Below are 24,517 nucleotides of genomic sequence, written 5' to 3'. Positions count from 1 at the left end.
CCACATGTACGGCTCTGAGGACTCGCAGATGTAGTATATCCTTCGCACCTATGTATTTCTCCAGCCCCAGCCAAACCCAGTCTTATCCACACATGCGCTCTAAAGGTAGCTTCTGTGGCATCGCACCTACGGCAAATCCCTCGCAGGTGCGATTGTACCAGAATTGAAGCCATTATCCATCACTCTAAGTGCAAACATGTTCATCCAACCATCTGAATCACACCCGAGGCACCCAGGACCCCATTCAAATATACCAAAAGGTCCTAAAATACAATACTAACTCACTCGAATTCTCAAATCACATCAAATAATACCAAATTCACGAATTACACATCAATTGAAGCCTAATGAACTAATGAACTTCCAACTTCTAAAACCAATACTGAACCATATAAAATCAACTCTGAATGACCTCAAGTTTTGCACACTAGTCCCAAATGACACAAAAGATCTATTTTAACTTCCGAAACCAAAATCCGAACCTGATATCAACAAAGTCAACTCTCGGTCAAACGTCTCAACCTTTCAAGCCTTCATCTTTCGCCAAAAAGCCTCAAACCAACCTACGGACCTCCAAATCAATATTTGGACATATTCCTAAGTCCAAAATTACCATATAAAACTATTGGAACCATAAAAACTCAATTTCAGAGTTGTCTATATAAAAGTCAAACTCCGATCAACTTTTTCAACTTAAGCCTTCAATATTGGGACTAAGTGTCCCAACTGACTCCGAAACATCCCCAAAACCAAACCAACCACTTCAGCAAGTCACATAAACACAAATAAATATAGAAGAGATAATAAATAGGGGACGGGATTACAATACATAAAATGACTGGTCGGGTCGTACAAGTATCTCGTGAGTTGCTATTGCTTTGGCCTATGGACTTTTAGAGAGTTTCTTCATCCACCCTCACTATTTTTGGCTTTATTTGTGCATTGAGGACATTACATGATTTAAGTGTGGTGGTGGAGGATTCTCTATGATTTTTACATTATTATATTACTCTCATGTAGCTTTTTATTTTTATTTTTGAAGTTCCATACCCTTAGCATAAATTAGCTTCTTGTTTTCTATTTTAGCATCGCTTAATTAGAGAATATATATATATATATATATATATATATATACAGAATACGGTAGGGCGAGCCGACAAGGCTGCTATGGACAACTATATATCAAAATAGAAGCCGACAAGACCACATATTATCCAACTATACATGACTGGCTGTCTAAAACATTCTAATAGAGTGTACAACTGTAAAAAGGATGGGACTGGGCCCCATCATACCCATATATGTATACAAAAATATCATACCAAAACCCAATAGCAGCTCCGGGTCAAATGGAGCACACCAACTCTCGCTGAGCAAAGATCCTAAGAAAGGGGGACTGTTAGTCTATCTACCTGCACCTGCGGGCATGAAATGCAGGTCCCCGGGCAATAGGGGCGTCAGTACGAATAATGTACCGAGTATGTAAGACATAAAAATCAGTATATAAAAGACATGAAAGAAACATACAGTAAAGGACTCAACCTGTAAGTCTGAATAGCTCTGTGAATAATGAAACATTTAATGTCATGCATATGTGTATAAATGTCATATCATGCATAGGTATATGTGTACACAATATCATCAAGCCTCTGAGGGTATCCTATCATATCATCTTGGCCTCAGTGGGAGAAATCATCAACGTATACTAACTGATAAGGTGGTGGTGCGTATATAATGCCATAACCTTTCCCCATACCCCATATACATATAATCTACGCGTATATAACGCCATATTGTCATGGGTCAATATACATGTATAAATGAATGCAATGCATAAAAAGTAAGTCAATAAGATCTCTCAGGGTGTCATAAGGTCAATATGTCTTCGGTTAATATCACGAAATAAACTTTATCAACTTATGTATTTTCTGAGACCCATGAACAGACGATATAATAATAGAACATATGGGGAATCAAGAAATAGGCAACCCTAGTACTTCTAAGAATATGGTCATTTGTGAAAGTTGTGTATTTGCTCGTTTCGTTGTATCATATGGATCATGCCAAAAGGAAAGAAGAGATAGCCTTAACATACGTTATAGAAATCTGTCGAATAACAATGCTAAACTCAGCTCACTGCACCTTAATCTACAACAACGACAGTGAAGCTATTGTCAAGCTACAAATGACTCTCTCATTTATATAACGAAAGTAACTTAATCTGTAACAAAATGGGCAGCATTTCCCCTGATTTTACTGCTTTCTCAATCCTACTATAGTCGAGAAAATAACACAATACAATCAGCAACTCAAAAATAACCTAACTACAATTCGGGACCATTAATACAATAAAAATCCCAAATATACCATAACATACCTAATGAACAAGTTATCAATTAGCCTTAAATTACAACGACGAGCGACCAACCCACTATCTTACCACATGTGGCATTTCTCCACGTCCTTCATCCTTACGAACTCCATAAATCAGCAGCACAAGAGGCCAACATGAGTGGACTACAAAATAGTCCACTACAAGTGGAATAAATTAAACTCACAGCTTCCGATCACCGTCCCGTGAGTCCTAACTATTAGAAAACGAATTTATCAACCTTCCTTGAGATTTAAAAGCTTAAACACATTAAGTGGGCATTTTCTTAATTATGAAGTGACTTCCAAAACTCAAAATACAAAGAAAAAGAGAGGTGGTATAATGATACTTACGTCGTAGGGATCGTTCTAATGTTATCGCTTCTTGATTTCGTACCCGAGATGTTAATCTTTTTTTAAACCCTTGTAGAAAGCTTATGGGTAAGTTTATAGGTCTTATTTGGCCGTGGTCTCTTGAAAAATGAAGAAAAGGATGACATAAAGCATATATATAATTATATATCCACTATTGAAAAGTCAAAGATGTGCTAGCTTGGCACCCTAGCATTGGTCCTTCTTCAGACGCTTATATCTTTTTATCCGGATATCGTATGAACGAACGGTTAAGAGTGTTGGAAACTAAATTTCAAGACCTTCAATTTGGTGTATAATATTTCCCATGAAGACCTCATATAACATACAAAATATATTGCTCAAAAACCTTCATTACAAGGAAATCCTTAGTCGGTTTTTTCGCAACATAAATCCGATTTTTTCCCGAACTTTATATTTTATATCCAAATATCATATATATCCATATTATGACTTTAGTTTCATTTAAATCATAATTAACAAGTATTATTCATTATACGTCACCTTGGAACGCACAGGATGTAACACGTCATGAATTTGAACTTAACTCCGGATGGTCTGAAACTCACCCGAGCCACCCGGGACCCCGTCCAACTGTACCAACAAGTCCATAAATATAATACGGACCTTATAGAACCCTCGGAACACGTAAAGCAATATCAAATCTAAGTATCGTACCCCAAAACCAAATTGATCAACTTATGAACTTCCAACTTCTTCAACTAGCTCTGAACGCGTCGAATTATTAGACAACTTGGAATGATGCAAAATTTTGTGTACAAGTCATAAATCACCATACGGATCTATTCCCAGGTTTGGAATGCCAAACGGACCTCGGTTATACCAAAGTCTACTTTAAGCTAAATTTAAAGAACTTGAAAACCTTCAATGCGCCAACTTTTAACATTAAGCACTGAAATGCTCCTGGATCACGTGAAACTTGATCCGAAGATATGCCCAAGTCCAAACTCATCATACGAACATATTGGAACCATCAAATTCCGATTCTGAGTCTTACTTAAAATGTTGACTCAAGTCAAACTTGGCCATCTTAGGCCACTATTAAGGAACTAAGTATTCCGATTTCAATCTGAACCCTTCTAAACCCGAACCAACCATCCTCGCAAGTCATAAAATAGTAAAAGAACATACGAAAAGTCTTAAGTAGGAAAACGGGGATATAGAAAGTAAAATGACCGGTCGGGTCGTTACAAATATGGTCGAATGATTAACTCTCCACTATTAGCTCTTCAATTTGGCGTATAAGCTCCTTTTCAGTTTCACACAACTCAGAACTATTTTGTTGGGCGTTAGACGCAACTACCTTTGTACGCAATTGCGCCTCCAAGTCGTGAATAGAACTGCTAAATTGGTCGATCTCTTGTCTCAGTTCAGCTCTTCCATCTATAAAGTGTTGCATCTCATTTGTAATTTTCTCACGGAGACCTCCATATTCCTCTAATAATTTCATGTGCATATAAAAAATGCGAACATCATATTCCACATCATCCAATTCGTTACTCCTATCAAACTCACAAGCATTATTAGAATATCATAACAAGGGATTGAGGGTAGAATAACAACACTTAGGACAATTAATCCAATAGCCACCACAAATATTACATGATTGAGATGGTGCACACAATTCGCTCCAGGGAATATTTTCACACTATTGCCATAAGTGAGATCCTCTACAATATAGACAAGGATCACAAAAATAAGAATACTTACCATTCCACCACTTTTCGTTCAAAGTTGCCATGTAAAAAAATTTAATACTAACTAAAAAAAATAAAAACTTGAACAGAAAAAAATAATCAAAGCTTAACTTAGATAAACAATCAATAACTAAGTCCCTGGCAACGGCTCAAAAAATTTATTGGTTCCCCAAGTACACGCAAGTATACGTAGTCGTCAAGTAATAAAGTGACTCAAAAGTCAGATGTCGAACCCACAAAGACTTAGAGTAATTATTAACTAAGCAAACTAAAATTAATTTACTCTCCAAGGTAATCAAGTGTTAGGTTTTCTATTACAACTGCTATTACAAAATTTAAATATGTAACTAAATTAATAAGAAGCAATTGTGGTTGGATTTTAATCAAATTAATCAAAGGAGATGAAGATTCCTGCTTGTGGTCGGTTTATCAATCCTATTGAATTCGTAATTATACCTGTTAATCAGAATTAACTATGGTTGCTAGTTGACCGGATCGTTTATATAAATAGCATGTTCCCACATTACTATCTGTCTATCCGCAATATATCAACCCTATATTTCTATGGTATTGAATATATCATGAACGAAGAAAATACGACATTCAACTAAGTAAGACCGTTAGGTATATTCGTATCTTAACCGCGAAATCTTTCCCCGAGCCACGAGTTTAGAAATAAGTTCTCTCTAATTCCTCTCTAATCTAAACATGACTTTTTCAAGCATAGCAAATTAAGATAGTAGGAAAAATTAGTAGCCACATAATTCACAAATTGAAACTAGAATTAAAGAAATAACCAAAGATGATAATTAGAATCAATTAATACGTAGTTAATAAACGTCAATATTCATAACAATCACAACCCTAGAACACGAAGTTTAGTTTCACATAAAAATAGTAGCCAAACAACATATCATCCGAAGAAAATATAAAAATTATTATATTTGATAGAAGAAAGATGGCATCTAATGAATTCTGGCCTCCGTGGTGTGCTCTCCCTCGCTAAAATATTATGTAAACTCGTGTTTAATGACTGTTCCTTTGGTTTGTCTTCTCGTATCTTTGTCTGCGTGCTCTTGAGACATGACTTCACTGTTTGCCAGGTAAGCTTTCTCTCTTATTTTTCTACAATGTTTTTTGTCTTCTTCATAAACATCTTCTTAATTAACTTGACATCTTCCTTTATTTATTACAATAGCATGTCACAAACTTTAAAATATACAATTGCTTTGACAACTTCGTTCTTGCCAAATTTTCATTTTGAATGTACTTATATTATTCATTAATATCGAAAATAAATATAAAATCCATAATTAATTAAGTTGGGCATATTTAATATCAAATAATCAAAGAGAAAAAAAATAAAAAATAAAATAAAATATAACCAAAGAGCGGTAAAAGTGCGAGTAAATTAATATCGAAATATATGAAAATATGCCCGACATCAAATAGTTCTAACTTACTAATACGTATCTGAAGATTTTATTAGAATGTAAATTAAAAACAATTACTAAGAGATAAATAAACAATGAAATTAGAACTGTGTTTTATCCACTTCTTTGAGAGAGAATAAAAACAAAGAAAGCAACGAGTAGTTACTAGCTAATCCTTTTGTTTCACGTCCAACAATTCGGGGTGTACGGCCGGATGTTGATGCACGTTTTTATAGTGAGGCGAAAGCCCAAGAGACTTTTTTCAAATGAAAACAAAATTGCTGAGTAAGTCCTTAATCTAATACTCAAATTCTCAAAAGTCAACTTGTAATTACTCAAAAGTTTTAAAAAGGAACTTAAACATTAAATTTATCCCTTTTTATTGCTAGAATTACTAATTTATAGTCTTTTCTAATTTTTTATCTTGTCCGCTAGTATGCTCCTATCTCCCAAAAGCAACGACAATTAACTTATTTTTTGCAAATACAAAAAAAACTCAATTCTCCTCCATAGCAGCAAGTTCAATATTCAAAATGCAAGTTACTTGTGCTTGTAAGTAGCATATAATGGATTATTTTGACTAGTTTTTTATGGGGATGAAGCGTATTATATATATATATATATATATATATATATATATATATATATATATATATATATATATACACTTATATATTAAGTTTTCTTCAAATTTTATGTAATTTTACCTATTTAAAAATAATACTGTAATTATATTATTTTATAATATATTAATTATTAAATACTCATGGGGCTTACGCCCCGTGCCTCGGGACTTATGCTTCGCTGAGGCATATGTAAAACACTGCTACAGACTACAAGAAGAAAATTGAATTGATTTTGTATTCCAACTTGTAACAAAGAAAGAAATGAATAGAAATGCCAAAGTAACTAAATAGTGTTGTTTATGAAATCAAAGAGAATCAGACAGGAATGACTTGTGTTCCTACAGCTACAATGGAAGAGGGTGGTGAGGCGAGGAGGAGTAAGGTGAATAAGGGGAGCCCATCAGTGAATGGGCCATAATTGGAGATGGGCTTCTTGATGTGGACATCATCATGCTACTCTGGCCCGCCACTACTCTCCTCGGCCCCTTTTCGGCCCATATAAGCTCTTGTTGCTTCACCCTACTTGGGTAGCCCATGCAACACCCCATCTCTCCTGCTCTTTTTATGTACCTGCCACATTTTAAAACACTAGTATTAGGATACGTGTGTTGTGTGTGTACCCCGTTTTAATGAGTAATTTTTTTAAAGCAATCACATAAGCGTTACGCGTGTATCCCAAATCCATGAGTATTTTTAAGCAATATATAAAAGTATATTAATGACTGTGTTTGAGTTATAAATAAAAGTGTAAACTACTTAAATAATTAATGTTGATCCTATATAGCTAATTAAAAAAAAGGTCAAAACTATGCATTCAACTTAAACTTTGTTCTAGTTTTATAATTTCATCACTTAAATTTTATACATTATCATATTGTTTTTAATTTAGCAAGGAAACATACTATAAAGATTTAAGAGCTTTTTAAAAAGAAAGAAATTAGAAAGCTATTCTCAAGTTTATTCTAGAAGATACAAATAGGGACAATTGAATAACAAAAGATAAGCTCTTTTTTTCTTTTTCGTGGGCAAGCCACAAATTAATTCATTTCGTTAAGCAATAAGTGATACGATATGAATTATTTCCATAAATTTTAAAAGAATAAGTTAGTATCGCAAAAGTTTGAATCCAACAACTTCATTTTGATTTTAAAAAGTATTGGAACATACATGTGAAGAAAACAAAAGAAAAGAAATATATAAATGGTGATCCAAAAGCTTTAGATTACTAAAATTTGAATTGCTATAGTAGATGTATATCCGTAAAAATTATAAGCTTGTTAAAAAGGGAATTTAGCACTGGACCTCGAATGATTTTTTTGGATACAAAAACTCAAAACAGAGTTTTTAAATAGATAGAATCGTGCAAAAGAAACTAAATAGGAAGTTCACGTGTAGTAAAAACTCCCATAATTATCTTGACGTAGAGAACTCCTAAAAATACTTGAACAACTAATATTTAGGATGAATTAGATTATAATTCTTAAGCACACAATATTATAATTCCTCGTGAGCATCAATTTGACTGATTTAATTAAGGTATATGATGTTGACTCGAAGAGTTATTAAAGTGGCTATTGAATTTCAACACAAGGAATGATCAAAGTGTTGAAACTTTAGATTCTTTACAAATTTTAAATATTAATATTATTACTTTATTTCAAAAAATTAAGTAAATTCTTCAAGCCATCCTAGAAATAATAGAGTTATTGTACTGGAATTCTAAGTAACAATATCAAAATTTATAGTAATTATTTTTTAGTCAATTCTTTCGGCCCTCCTAGAATAGGTATTTTACTGGAATTCTAGTTATACCTTCAGTTTAAGAAGGATAGACGATATATACTTTTATCTACATAAATGCTCAAAATTAGTCACTATTATTTATTACTTATTTTTTCACAAAAGTCTTACATAAAATTTGTGCCCAACTTATCTTCTAAAATAAAAAAGAGAAAAGAAAAATGTACACGGCCTGTATAAAAAACAAAATCAATGTCAAATTGAATTCGATTCTTTCGACTCTTTTGGATTCCTCACCTTCAATAAAGTATATGTTATATGAAGTTTGTAGGTTAGGTTTTATATATTACTTAATTACCACTCCTATTTTACCATGTAGCTCTATAAGGTAAATTGTAATTGATTATAACATCCTAATATTAGGACCTTTCAGATAGTAGTTCAAATAAGAAAGTTATTTAATATGTAAAAGTTTAGTTGATTTCAATCCTAATTATTAGGAGTAGAAAATAATTAAATTATAACTTTATCTATTGTGAAATTTATTTTTAAAGGATAAAAAGACGAAGGACATTTCGATAAGAGTTTTTATACTTTTAATATAATATAAATAGATATATAAATTAGTATTAATCAAAACACTATTCTACTAGTAACTACTACTCCATCAATTTAGGTCAATATTTGTTTAAAGTTGTTGAAAAGTCCTTGGACTATCTGAAACAGGGCAAGGGCCAAAAGGAAAAAAAGGGTAAAATATTAAGTGTGTTGCCGGCCACATTCATTGGTAGTAATGTGACATGTGTTCCATTTTAATAAACATTTCTCTCAATTTCTTTGTTTTTCTTTCAATGTTAGCTACTTAAAAATATGTAATTGCGTTGCCATCATTTATTGAAAAAAAAATTATTTTATTTTTACGTATCCGATAAGAGAAAAAAAGCGAGTAAGAGTTAGACATTGTTACACTCTGTTATCATCATTTTCAAATAGGGATTGAGCCAAATATACCTTTGTATTTAAGAAAAATATTTAAATATACCATGTATTATACTATGAGTCCAAATATATCCATGCACCTATACTTTGGGTTCAAATATACCCCTAATTTAAACGAAGTGACACGTGTCATCGCCCTATTGGTCAATTCTAATTGGTTATGGGTATGAGTTTTTTTAATTAATTAGAAGATATTTAGAATAGGTCAATAGGACGATGACACGTGTCACTCCGTTTAAATGAAGGGTATATTTGAACCCAAAATATAACGACAGGGGTATATTTGGACTCATTGTATAATGAAGGATATATTTAAATATTTTTCTAAAGTACGGGGTATATTTGGCCCTTTTCCCTTTCAAATAACCTATCGATGTACAGTTAACCTTTTCGATAACTAAACGATATGGTTATCCAGTAAAATTCGTCTCAAAAGGGTTATAATACTGGTTCAATGACTAACCCATACGGAAAAGAGATAATTATAATACTTTTAACTTTTCTCAAGGACCATTGGAGCTTTTGAAGTGGGGAAATGGTCAATCTTTCATAGAAGTATATATAAATCAAGATATTCTATGAGTGTTTCTTATCTAATACCACTAATCAACTTGGCTTGCCATAGTAATAAAGACGAGCATTAGAAAACAAAAAAGTAAATCAAGGGAAATTAAGGAAAATTGAGAGGTAGGTACCTTTGACTAAATCTTTTTCCCAAGCATTCAACACATTTTCTACCTTCTGGCATCTCTCCCATGCCCATGCGAACGCATTGCCTGCAGTAGGCTCTTCCACATACCTGCTATACATATAGTTTTGAAGAGTTTACTTAAATAGTCTTCTACCCAACCATTTAAATTAAAAATAGCTCACTGATATATAATATATTTTTAATTTATATATAATATGTGTATAATCATTTATGCTCAGTTATAATCTATGTATATTGGTTAAGAAAAATAAACAGCCGACTAGCTGTTTATGTAGAAATCCCTATTATTTTCCAGATTTTTAACTTATGGGACATATAACTAAACCAAGTTTGTGAATGCTTGGAAAAATAGATATACTTCACTTAAGGGACGTCTGGCTTAGAGAGAAGTTATTTGAAGATTTGGATTCTATGTGGAGATCAAAACTCTTATCAAACCAACCGAACAAGCCGTAAGGTTTATATGATGTGGGATTTGAGTTTATAAGAACTATTACAAAAACAGTATAGTTTAATATATGATAACCATCCGTTTCAATTTACGTTAACTTATTTCCTTTATGGTTCATGCCAAAAAAGAATAATTTTTTTTCTTTATTTAGAAATAATATACCTTTATGTAATAATTTATAGCCACACAAAATATATATTTCTCATTTTATACCATAAGTTTAAAAGTCTTCTTTTTTTTCTTAAATTTCGTGCCCAATCAAATGGGTTAAAAGGATGGAGTATTATTTTATACTTAAGTGACAAAATTATGTAAACGGTGCAAACTTGGATATGAATAAAGATAAGTCTAACCAGACAGCGGTGACGAAAGAGGTAGATGTAGGTGGTGCAAATTGTACAAATATTGGAGTGAGGAATCCCTGGTCGCCGCCGTCCCGGGTAATGACGCCCGCCCGTGGATACCGTGCTTATCCCACTCATTTGACTCATGTCATGATCATAACTCATGCTGTTCCCTACTACATGCATCCTCCCATGTGAGCCGTAAGGATAATGACCTCCGACGACATGCCCATGATGATTTCCATGTCCATCCATTTCACGATGATGATAACCTCCATGGCCGCCATAACCATGATGAAGATTATGGTGACGGTCACTATGGCGTCCATGCAACATGTCATTCTCCTTCATGACATGGTGACCATGGTTTTGCGCGCGACGGTAATCTTGATAAACATGATTATTAGTATGATAATTATTTTCAATAACAATATTTTCAAAAGCTCTGTTAAAGTCTAAGCTGGGCAATTTGGTAAGTGATGAATTAGGCAAAGGTTCAGAAACATCAGACATCATGACTTTAGAAAGGTCTTCAAAAGTAAGGTTGACAGAAGCATCAGGAACTCCAAGATACAAATCTTCTAGTTCTCTTCTTGCTTTGGCCAAAGTTTCCAAATCTCCCATAATAAATTTAGTTTGTGTGGGATCGATCGATGAGTTGTTAGCACAAAATTTGGAGAAGAGAGGGTTTAATTGCAAGTGTTTAATTAGTCGTAGAATATTCGTGGGTATTGTATATGAAGAGAGAGCAGAGACACGACAATAGTGTAAGGACAAATTAAATAATATACGTAGCAGCTCAGGCCGGCCATACATATCAACAATCACTAAGAGACAACTGTACAATTTTCTTTTCAATTAAAGAAAACATAAACATCCTTTTTAATTTTGAATCTTCCTTTAAAATTTAATGTCTGAGTTTAACTTCTTCTTTCTGAAAACTTTTTTGTACTAGTAGACCACCTAAAGGATAATGCCATCATTGATTAAAAGTGAAATTAACATAAACTGAAAAATTTGGTCTAATATACTTGCTGTAATAGGTATTGATAATATAAATTAATATTTTCACATCGTAAGAGTGTATGTATATATACGTTAAATATATCCATTAACGACATCCCAAAGTCAGATTGTCAAAGCATAAGTAACTCAACCAGCTCCGAGACATGTATTTGTTCTTTGTTTTCTCTTATTCTTCCTCTGACCTAATCATACAATACGCGGTGTTAGGCAAAACCTCCAATTTTATTATTAATGCGAAAAATAATTACACATATTGAGCATGCGAACATGCGGTTATATATTACCCCATTGTAATTGGTTTAAAATTTATAATGTAAACTTTTTATTATTCTTAATTTGTGTCTCACTACAAAAAAAAACTTATTTTGTGGGGGTTTGTTTTGTCAAATTGTGATGGTTTTTGACATCCTAAAAAAGAATTGTGTTCTAGAAGTGCCACAGTTATCTTTGCCGCGAGCATTATTGTGGCGATTTTTTAAAACCTCCACGACAACCGCCACAAATGAATTTTGAATTTGTGAGGGTTTTTAAAACCCCCCGTGATATGATTTGAACTTGCTAGAAAAAATTACTGCAGGGGTTATATACCCTTTCAATATGATCACAATGGTTAAAAAAAAAATTGTGGGGCTTTATAAACCCCCACGATATAGTTTAATTTTTTTTTTTGAAAAAAGGTTATATGGATTTTATAATCGCTATAATATGATATTAATGTTTAAAGAAAAATTAGTGGCCGCGTATTTCCTACACAAAATTTTGTTGTTGAAAACTCTTTTTCTTATTTACAACAACAACAAAAAACCTAGTGTAATCTCATATAGTGAGATCTGGGGGATAGAGTGTACGCATACCTTACCTCTACCTAGTGAAGGTAGAACGATTGCTTCAGATAGACCTCCGGCTCAAAGAAAAAAAAGAAAAAGAAATAACAATTGGAATAACAACGAAACACTACAAGAAATAGGGTTTTTAGTGGCGACGATTCGTGGCGACCCTTGTAGTTGCCACAACAAGTAAGGATTTTCGTGGTCGCTTGTTAAGGTCGCCAGAAACCATGATATTTGTAGTGGAAACCCATATAATTGCAACAAAAGCAAAGTTTTTGTGGCGATAAAAAACAGTTGCCCCCCAAAGTGATTGTTTTGGTGGCGACTTTACATAAGTTGCCACAGTTATTAACTAAATTTTTGTTTACAATAACACAAGAGTTTTTGTGGCGACTTACTCGCCACGAAAGGTAATACTTTTATGGTGACTTTTTTTAATCATCCCAACTATTAAAGCACTACAAGAAAAATATACTACTACCTCCGTTCCAGTTTATGTGAACATATTCCCCTTTTGGTCCGTTCCAAAAAGAATGATCCCTTTCTAAATTTGGAAATAATTTTGCTTAAACTTATAATTCTACCCTTAATGAGAAACTTTTATAACCACACAAATACTCTGAGCCCCTTTTTGAATTGTTTAGGACCACAAATTCTAAAAGTCTTCATTTTTTCTTAAACTCTGTGCCCAGTCAAACAAGTTCACATAAATTGGAACGGAGGGAGTACTAAATAATTAGAATTCACATTATAAATATTAAGTTATCTGAATATGCAATTACTCTCCTGAATGATTGATATTAAAAAAATAAATTTATTAGGATTTATATAATGTAAAAATAAATACAAAAAATTATAAATGAATGTAGGATATTATTACATTCTTCAATTTGTAGGAGGTGAAGCTGCAGTGCTCATAAAATAAATATATAAATGAAATCATACTCAACCCATATTTTTCTTATTTTTAATAATTAAAAATAAAAAAAAGTAAAAGTAACCAAATAACAAAGAAACTCAAAGTGGTCAGATTCAAATCAAAATTTCCTCTTCATAAATCCGTAAGGCCATATCCCACCTCATACCCGCCCCCAACGTATCCTAGAATCTCATTTCCCTCAAACCTCACTGTAAAACCCTATCTTCCCTTTCCCCAAATTCATCCAGCCTCTTCTGGAGTAATTTCGATAGGCGATTTCATCTCTTCGGCCTATAAATCATTTATCCAAATCCCATGACTCCTTTTAATCTTTTCCATCTTCTCTACCCCTTTCGTGATGCTACTACCATCTCCTTACAACGATAAGCCTGGGATTGGGCTAGAAATTGGGCGGATAGTGGATAAGTTTTGTTGGCTCGGCCGCTATGTAGTCAGTCGTAAGTATAATTTTTTTAGTTGATTGCTTAAATTTATGCAACTAATTGGAGAAGTGTTATTTTCTTGTGGATGTGATTGTACTTTTTCGATGTGTGTTATTTATTTTCAATATGACTTGCTTTCTGGATTTTTTGTGCCATCTTTGCTTCAATGTTTGAGTTACCCTAATTTTTTTTTATCTCCATACATTTACTTGAGGCTCTTTCTACCCTAAATTAAGGCATTCAAGTTTTAATTTTTGGGCATATAGCAAAGTTCTCTAATTCGAATTTGTAAGGGCTTGCTTTGTTAGTTGATCTTGGCACCACTTTTATATTTGTTATCTATTCAAAATATAAAAGTGACTAATGCTAATGCAACCGACATGAAAAGGTGATATGCCCGTCTATAGACTAACCTTCTACCTTAATCTTCAACCTCCAAACTTTCCTATCAAAGGTCATGTTGTTAGTAAGTTGGAGCTGTGCCATATCCTTCCTAATCATCTCTCCCCAAGACTTCTTAGGCCTACCTCTACCTCTTCTCATCCCCACCATGGCCAACCTCTCGCACCTTCTCACCGGAGCATCTGTGCACATCCTCTTTACGTGCTCGTACCACCTCAGCCTAGCTTCCCGCATCTTGTCCTCCACAGGGGCCACTCCCAGCTTGTAATTATCCGATCGATCGTTTTAAGAATTTGCATTCAGTTCGGTAGTTTGAGATCATGAGTCGCTTCATATGGTATATAATGACTTGCGTGTATCGTCGGTTTTGATTTTCGAGTAGTTCAGGGTTGATTTGGAAAATTGATTATTATTTTTGAAGCTTTAAGTTGGAAGAGTTGACCAAGTTTGACTTTTTTGAATTTGACCTCGGATAGGAGTTTTTATGGTTCATTAGGTCCGAATGGTGATTCTGGACTTGAGAGTATGTCCGGATTTATATTTGGATATTTCTAGAGAGTTTTGGCTTTAATTGGCGAAACTTGGCAATTTAAAGATTTGAAAAGTTCATAGGTTTGATCGGGAGTTGACTTCGATGTTATTGAGTTTAGATTATTGTTCTAGAATTTGGAATAGGTTTATTATGTCATTTGGAACTTGTGTGCAAAATTCGTATTCATTCTAGATTGGTTAGGCTTGAATTAGACGCTTGGTTGAAGTTTGAAATTTATGAACTTAAGAGTTCGATCTTGATCAGTGATTCATGATTTTAATGTTATTTTGCGTGATTTGGAAACTTGAGTAGGTCCGTCTTATATTTTGGGACTCTTTGGTATGTTCGGACGGAGTCCCGAGAGGCTCGGGTGTGCTTCAGATTCATTTCGGACTATTCCGGAGTTGGCATGAGTTGTTGGTTTTTGGACGACGTGGTTCGTGTTATGGTCTTCCGAAACGAGATTTGACTTAGGATCATTGTGTACCGATAAGGGAAAATATTGACGTGAAGACAAATCGAGGAGGATTAGAAGAAATTGGTCAGCTCGGTGGTATTGGGTCAGCATAGCAACAAAGGTAACTGGTCTTTTGGTGTAGTAATGCTTCACCAGCATTCTGTGGCAATACTCTTGGGTTTGACGGCTTGCGTGACTTGGTTGAGTTGGGGATGTTTAGTTCTGATGGCTTGGTGATGTGCAGACTGGCCTCGAAGAGTTCTTGATAGTGTCGACCACAACTTGAGCTAGATGTCTGCTACTTGCATAAGGAACGTGTTGCGTGTTATGATTTTTGCCTGGATTGGGTCACGAGTTCTAGACAACATGGACGATTTAAGATGTTTAGATGAATGCTAGCATTATTTGTTAGCACCTAAGAAGGGTACGCACTCCAGAAGGCGCACTGTGTTTCGATTTGCGGATGCCTGATTGGTATTACGGTAATCGCCTGGTTGATCGAATACCGATGTCCAGATTTTGCTTTGTGGAATAAAAGAATTATAGAAGTATTTCTCGTGGGCTGACCGTATGTTAGGAATATGTTAGTTATTTGAGTAGTGTGGTTATGATCGGATATGGAGATTCTAGTATTCTAGGGATTTGAAGACTACGAGGGTTCTCAAGGCAGATTGTTCCATAGTTGTGAATGGTAAAGGTATGTTAAGATGTTGGAAACTGATGGTATGTACTATAGATATGTTATTGTGGGCTTTTTGGAGGCTATCTACCTATTTCAGAAGGATTAAAACTGATTTGGTGGCTACTAGTAGGTCTAATCAGGATGTGTGTTCTAAATCATATCAGATTTATCTAATCAGCATAGTTATTGTGGAGGGGTATGTTATCGGTTAGGATGGATCACATTCGTGTTCTGATATGTCTCATTTGTTACTCTCCTATGCTGCGATGAGTTGTAATCTGTTGGTTATCTACACACCGATGCGGTTATGTTTGGGCTTTGTAGCGAAATTCGAGCGAGATTGCTCTTGGGGTGTTGAATGGTTGATTGTGCCTTGGTTTTGGTCGTCCTATTTCTGGTATATAGTGATATCCATATATCCAGAGTTATGGTCACGCGCTTCGTGTGTTTGATATTGATATGCTTATGGTTATTGATTGTGAGTATCATGGCTCGACGTATTCCAGATGGACCGACGTCAGATTGGGACATGCATCGCAACAACGTTATGCTAGGATATGATCCTTTGTGCTTATTTAGTGTGTTATGGACCGGAGTTGACTTTTGTTGACTTTTTGGGAAAAATATAAAGATCATAGATTTATTTATTGTAATTGATTTTTCTTGCATTGTTTGATGTTATTAAGTCATTTTTGGTTAGATTTGAGCCGTGTGGAGGTAAATTTTAGGGGAAAAGCTATTTAGAGGGTTGAGTTGGCCTAGTTGAGGTAAGTATCTTGCCTAACTTTGTATGGGAAAACTACTCCTTAGGATTTGGGTTGATTGTGCTATTTGTGTTATGTGAAAGCCGTGTATGCAAGGTGATGAGTGGGTACACGGGCTATATGTGGTATTTGACCGGTTTAGATTATCTAAACTCTTTCCCTACCTTTAATTGAATTGTCATAACATGTTATATCTCTCATTGTTAATCTACTCTTACTTGCTCTACTTGACGTTATTAGCATTTGTTCTACCTCTTACTTGTTATTTTGCCCTTATATGCTTTAGTTGAAGTTATTGCCTTCCTTATTATCTTGTTACCTCTTAATTGTCGAATCACTTTTAATTGAAGTTGTTATTTCATGGAATGTCATCTTGTTGAGTTATTGGTATTGAAGTTGTAATAGTTGTTATCACATTGAGGTGGAGTTGTTAATTCTTGAGATACCTCTCCTTGTTGAGCATTCTCATTCATTTTGTTATTTCTTGTACACATTGTGGTTGAGCCATGTGCTATTTGTTGTAGAAATATTGGTGTTGTTGACTTTGTGGCATATGGGCACTTGTGGTAAGAGTTGTGATTGTGTAGTGATATTGATATGCATGCGGTGGTATAACGCTGGAGGTTGATATGCATGCGGTGAGATACGGTGAGCTTGATATGCGTGTTGCTAGTAGGGAACTACTTGAAGCCACGCGGTGAGATAAGGTAGGCTAAAACGCGTGTAGCTATTTCGAAAAAAATATTTTTCAAAACTAAATGTAAGGCTCACGCGGTGATATAAGGAAAGATTGTGATTGAAATTGTGAAATGTGAATACGAGGTGGTACCTCAGTTGTGATTTTCATTGTACATTCCATGTTGGAACAACTTGTTGATTTAAACAGTCATTGTTCTTCCTTCAATCATTTATCTGCATTTTGATTGTGTTTGGTTATTCGTTGTTATCTTAGTGTTGGAACGATTGTGGTTTCTTTTGTGAGTCATGCATTTTACGTGATTTGTTGTGTTGCTTTAACATGCTAATCTGTGCCTCCGTTATAACTTGGTGAATTGATTGTCAATGTGAATTTAATTGCGTGGAGTCGCTATATCATATTTTGTTGAGTTGTTGGTAACATAATGGTTTAAATAAAAAACTTTTAACATGATTTATTCTACGTACCTCTTAAGATAGAACTCGTTATCTCACTCAGTGCCTTATTATTCTAAATGATTATCGCCCTTTCACTATAATTGGATTTTCAAATTTTACTCATCACCCTATTAGATGTTTACCTTACTTAAAAGGGAAAAGGGCCAAATATATCCCTCTACTTTCATATATTGTCTACATTTAACCCCTGTTATACTATCGGGCCAAATTTATACCTACAATCAGTAAACTTTTAAAAATACCCCTTGATCTATTAAGTAATCCAAAATCTCCCAAATTTATTTTATTTAAATCACTTGTTGTTTTTCTTGGTCCACTATTTTTGAAATAATTGGCATTTACCTACTTTTTGAATTAGAGAAAAAAAATGAGAAAAAAATATTAAATAATACAATCGAATAAACAAAGTATAGTAAATTAAAAATTCTAAATTAGGTAGCTTTTCTAAATTCTAAAAGTATTTACAACATCCCAATTTTAATGAATTCGTTGCACCAAATATATGGAGACTTTGCAAGTATTAGTGATTGAAGTTGAAGGTCCTCGGAGACTTTACATTGTCTAATTCAACTTTGCTTTAATTAAATGCCTACATATTTTGCATTCTTAAGTTAGTCGATCGAACTTTATACTAACCAGTCAATGAAAATATATATTTGAATATACATGTACATACATGATGATCAGCTGCATATAATACATAATAAATAGATCCACTAAATTCTACGGTGTGTATATGATTGAAAAATAAATAAAATTTTAAACCAATTTTATTTATTACAAAAAGAGAAATGGGTGCATTGGTAATAAAAAAAATTATGAATAATTTGTATAGTCTAGTAACTTTAGCCAATAGTAATTTTTAAAATTAAAATAGTGGACCAAGAAGAAAAATACGTGATTTAAATAAAAGGAATTTGAGAGATTTTGGATTACTTAACAAATCAAGGGATATTTTTAAAAGTTTGCTGATTGTAGGGGTAAATTTGGCCTGATAGTATAGCGGTAGGGATAAATTTGGCTCGATAGTATAATAGAGGTTAAATGCAGATAATATATGAAAGTAGAGGGGTATATTTGGCCATTTTCCCTACTTAAAATTGTTATCATGTTTTCCTTAACAAATTCTATATTTAATTCGCTTATTTAACTTATGTTTTGCTTTGTTTAAAAATGATACTTTTACGCAATTTTATTGATTTCTAAACTAAACCCATCTTATACTCTGTTTCGTACAAATTGTATATTATTTTACTTTACTTGATTTCTAAAATAAACTCATTATTTCATTTGGCACCTTACTTTATTCAAGATTGTTATTATGTTTTATGGTGTTTAAATATATATTTCGTTCATCTAAATTAATATTTATCATGGTTGCAAAGTACATGGTAGCACGTGGGCTTTGCCGTGCGAAGGTGATTGTTATTGTGGGCACGGGGTGCTATATGTGTAAGATTTAGAAATTGTGGTCCATGACTTGTGGTTTATGAGGTATGGTTCCTCGGGGTAATTTTTGTTGTAAGTCCATGCGTTGGGAGCGATTTGATTATTTGAGTTGTCATCCGTTTGTTCTTATTTGAGTTCATTTACATCTTATAGTGTTCCGATTATGTTGTTTCTTTATTACTCGTTTGTTACTTGCTGCTATTTATGTTTATATTACTTCATTGTTGGTTGTAAATCAATAATTTTTTCCGCCGTTGGTCTTACATTGATATTTTTTCCATTGTTAGCTTATGTATATCTTGAACAGATTTTTATGTCTAGTAGGTGTCTTGATCTGGCCTCGTCACTACTCTACCGAGATTAGGCTGAATACTTACTAGGTACCATTGTGGTGTACTTATGCTACGCTTTTGCATATTTTTGTGCAGATTCGAGTATTCTGATTGTGTTGTTGAGAGTTACATCTGCGTGGCGGGAGACTTCAAGGTATACCTGCTTGACATTCGCAGGACTCGGAGTCGCCATCTTACTTCATTATGCTAATGTTAAATTGTAATTCAAAATAATATTGTGTTTAGAAATTCTAGTGTGTTTCAGTAGTGCTTATGACTCCGTACTACCGGTTTTGGAAAATGTATAACTATTGGCCGCTTGCGGCTATGCATGTCATTTAATAGTTAAAATAATAGAAATGATACTATCGTTATTGTTTAAGTATCGTAACTATTATATATCGACCGTAACCTATTTTACGATAAAACGGACAACACCTCCCCTATTTATATAACTTCCTACAAGTTAACAATAACTAAATAGCCCAAACAACATCAATAATAATTATATTAAGCCTCCCAAAATAGTCGAGTAATCAACAATACTACTAACAAGCCTTTAAATAGATATCTCACAAGTTGTAGCTTCAACGACTTAGCCGCAACTTAGATAAGCTTAAATACATTTAGAGTAAGAGGTTCTTTACATTTACAGAGATATAACAACTCCAATTTTGTCTTACTTCACCACGAAATATCCTTCCAATGCAGCCACAAGAATAAGGAAGCGAAACTAGCAATCAATTCGGGTTTCTCGGCACTAGAATCACCTTGGAAGACTTGAAATAACCTAGGGTTAATATGAAAACCATGGGAGAGTATTTTACAGAACATAAACCACTTTTAACAACCCCCCCCCCACACGAGCTGAAACCACACCCAAATCAGCAACCACAAGAAGAACAAGAAACTCACTAGCGCCACAGGGTTCTTGACACTTGATTTGTGATGTTTGTCCTTTGTTTGGGTCTTGGATCATGAGAGAACTTTGAGATAAAGTTTTTAGGTGTCTAGGGTCTGAGGAGAGTGAAAAAGAATGATTTAAAACGGGCTGTAGGCGTCACATATATATCAAGATATCTCAACCGCCTAAGTGGGTCCCATAGGGAGCTTCTTGCGCAGTCTCGCAAAAATGCAAATATCTTTATACTCCGATGTTGTATCGATGAACATTTTAATGCGTTGGAAACTAGACTCGTAGATCTTCAATTTGGGTTATGGATCACCACTTAATTCCAAGTACATTGAGAGAAAATCTTAGTAACATTAGACCTAAAGTTTTAGTAAATTATGAACGTAACTTGCGACAACTTTTGTCGACTTTTGTTTCATAATTTGATTGACTTCAAAACTTATGACACAGATATTATATGATTCAAATACCTTATAATACGACCTCCTTATCATATTAAGCACCTCTAGTTTTATCCGAAATTACGGGTTACAACATCCTTGATTCGTTTAACTTCTAACTTCTAATACTTATTAACCACTCTTATACACCCTTGTATCATTAAGACCAATAGGATTAACTTCTTAACAACTCAAATATAATTTCTTCCCGGATTTACATCGATTAACTTGCGGCATGATTTAACATATGCAAATATGGTTTGTAACACCTTCCCCCCTTAGGAACATTCATCCTCGAATGTAAGGGTTTATGGGGAGTCTAATTCACCATGGATTCCGACGGAAATTTCCGGCCGAGTTTCCCCTATAAAATAGACACTAGTCAAACTTGAAAATAGTTAAAAAAAAACATACAGACTCACAAGGCTATACAAAGTATTATGGATATGTACATTAACTACATATCACCATTTTGTATTAAGGAAGAGTATTCTCAAGCTATTGTTTACCTCATAGAGCCGTTTCAGCTTCCATTGCATCCTGCGTTCCCCCGGCATCCTCGTTATCGTCAACCTGGAATAGGTAAGGGTATTTAGACTTCATCTTCTCTTTCACTTCCCATGTCATTTCTTCTGTATTCTTGTTCCTCCATAATACTTTGTTGGAAGCTACATCCTTTATTCTCAGCTTGCGGACTTGTCGATCTAATATAGCCACCGACACTTCTTCATATGATAGATCCTCCGTAACTTGTACATATTTGATAGGGACGACCCGAGAAGGGTCTCCAATACATTTCCTCAACATAGATACATGGAATACCGGGTGGACAAATTCCAATTCGGATGACAATTCTAACTCATAAGCAACCTGTCCAATTCGTCGAAGAATCTTATATGTCCCAATATACCGCGGACTCATCTTACCCTTCTTCCTAAAACGCATAACACCCTTCATCGGTGAGATCCTCAGGAAAACCCAATCACCAACCTCAAACTCTATATCACGATGTAGGACATCGAAATAAGACTTTTGCCTGCTTTGCGCTGTCCTTAGTCGTTCTTGTATCACTTTCACCTTCTCAATGGCTTGGTGAGTCAAATCTGGCCCATATAATTCTGTTTTGCTGACTTCGAACCATCTAACTGGTGATCTACATCTCCTCCCGTACAACGCCTCGTACAAGGCTATTTTAATACTAGAATGGTAGCTATTATTGTAGACGAATTCTATAAGTGGCAGATGGTCATCCCAATTACCCTTGAAATCTAGAACACATGCTCGTAGCATATCTTCGAGTGTCTGAATGGTATGTTCAACCTGCCCGCCAGTCTGCGGATGGAATGTAGTGGTGAGATTTATTTGTGTGCCTAAACCCTTCTGAAATGACCTCCAAAAGTTATCTGTAAACTGAGCTCCTTGGTATGATATAATAGATACCGGCACACCATGAAGCCTAACAATCTCCTTGATGTACAACCTCGCATAATCTTCAGCCGTGTAAGTTGTCTTAATTGGCAAAAAAGGGGCAGATTTCATAAGTCAATCAACTATCACCCAGATAGAGTCAAACTTATGATAAGAGCGAGGTAATCCAATAATGAAGTCCATATTGATCTCCTCCCATTTCCAGGTCGGAATCTCTATATTCTGAATCAGTCCACCGGGTTTCTGATGCTCGATCTTTACTTGTTGACAATTAGTACACTTAGCTACAAATTCTGCAATAGCCTTCTTCATGTTGTCCCACCAATTAAGCTCCTTAACGTCATAATACATCTTTGTCGAGCCGGGATGGATGGAATATTGGGAATGATGAATCTTAATCATAATCTTCTCTCGCAGCCCTGCCACATTAGGCACACATAATCGGCCCTGGTATCTCAGTGCCCCATCTTCTCTGATCTCGAAAGCCATAATCTTATGCTGCTGAATGCCCTCTCTCAATCATACTAAGGTAGGTTCTTCATATTATCGTGCTTTTACCTCGGCTACCCAAGACGATTCTGCTGTATCCTGTACAGTAACACCTCTGTCATCAGAGTCTAACAATCTGATCTCATATTGGCTAGCTGATAAAGCCATTTAGTCAACCCTTGTCTGCCTCCATTAATGTAGGCTAAGATTCCCATTGACTTACGACTGAGAGCATCTACCACAACATTGGCTTTACCGGGATGGTACAATATCTCGACATTGTAGTCTTTCAGTAATTCAAGCTACCTACGCTGCCTCAAATTTAACTCCTTCTTCTTGAAGATGTATTGTAAACTCTTGTGACCTGTTTAGATGTCAACATGAATGCCATATAAGTAGTTCTGCCATATCTTCATAGCATATATTACTGCAACCAATTCCAAATCATGAGTCGGGTAATTCTTTTCATATTTCTTCAATTGTATCGATGCATAAGCAATCACCTTCCCATGTTTCATCAATACGCACCCCAAACCTATACCCGAGGCATCACAATATACCACATAACCTTCCGTTCCTTCTGGGAGAGTGAGCACTGGCACGGATGTCAATCCATTCTTCAGCTCCTAAAACTACATTCACAAGCGTCAGACCACTAGAACTTGGTACTTTTCTATGTTAACTTAGTCAATGGTGCTGATATAGAGGAAAACTATTCTACAAACTGCCTAAAATATCCTGCTAGCCTAAGGAAGTTGCAGACTTCTGACAGCGTTGTCGGTCACGAAAAATTCTTCACTACATCGATCTTCTGAGTGTCTACACTAATACCCTCGTCAGATATCACATGGACAAGGAATGCTACTGAGTTCAGCCAAAATTCGCATTTGGAGAGCTTGGCATATAGCTTACGATCCTAAAGGGTCTGTAATACTATCCGCAAGTGTCCCGTATGTTCCACCTCCAAACAAGAATACACTAGAATGTCATCAATAATTACGATCACGAACACGTCAAGATAGGTTCTGAATACACTATTCATAAGATCAATAAAAGTTGTTGGGGCATTTGTTAGCCCGAACGACATGACCAAGAACTCAAAGTTCCCATATCTTGTTCGGAAGGTCATCTTCGAAATATTCTTCTCCTTAACCCTCACCTGATGATACCCTGAACGTAAGTCAATCTTGGAGAAATACTTGGCATCCTGGAGTTGGTCAAACAGATCGTCAATCCTTGGAAGTGGATACTTGTTCTTTATAGTAGCCATATTCAACTGTCGATAATTGATACACATCATTAACGACCCGTCTTTCTTTCGCATGAATAAGACTAGCGCACCCCAAGGTGAAGTGACATGCCTAATGAAGCCCTTATCCAGCAAGTACTTCAACTGCGCCTTCAACTCTTGCAACTCTGTCGGGACCATCTTGTACGGAGGGATAAAGATTGGCTGAGTGTCAGGAAACACATCAATGCTAAACTCAATCT

General features: G+C 34.8%; 1 protein-coding gene across 2 annotated transcripts; it reads right to left on the bottom strand.

The window, feature by feature from the left end:
* Positions 1–6,736: 6,736 nt before the first annotated feature.
* Positions 6,737–11,479, bottom strand: LOC104116357 (uncharacterized). 2 transcript variants are annotated; one of them, XM_033661356.2, is made up of 3 exons: positions 10,775–11,479; positions 9,954–10,060; positions 6,737–7,089 (listed from the first exon to the last, which is right to left on the bottom strand). In XM_033661356.2, exons 1-3 carry the CDS (start codon positions 11,387–11,389, stop codon positions 6,864–6,866), a joined length of 948 nt encoding a protein of 315 aa, XP_033517247.1. In that variant the 5' UTR covers positions 11,390–11,479; the 3' UTR covers positions 6,737–6,863. The 2 variants fall into 2 exon arrangements, with proteins under 2 accessions (XP_033517247.1, XP_009625491.1); XM_009627196.4 differs by having other exon boundaries at positions 9,954–10,057; positions 10,775–11,478.
* Positions 11,480–24,517: the final 13,038 nt, after the last annotated feature.

This window comes from Nicotiana tomentosiformis, chromosome 7 (assembly GCF_000390325.3).
Source record: "Nicotiana tomentosiformis chromosome 7, ASM39032v3, whole genome shotgun sequence".
Lineage (NCBI taxonomy): Eukaryota > Viridiplantae > Streptophyta > Magnoliopsida > Solanales > Solanaceae > Nicotiana > Nicotiana tomentosiformis.
The sequence above is the reverse complement of the archived record's forward strand: the minus strand, read 5'-3'. Positions and strand labels throughout refer to the sequence as shown.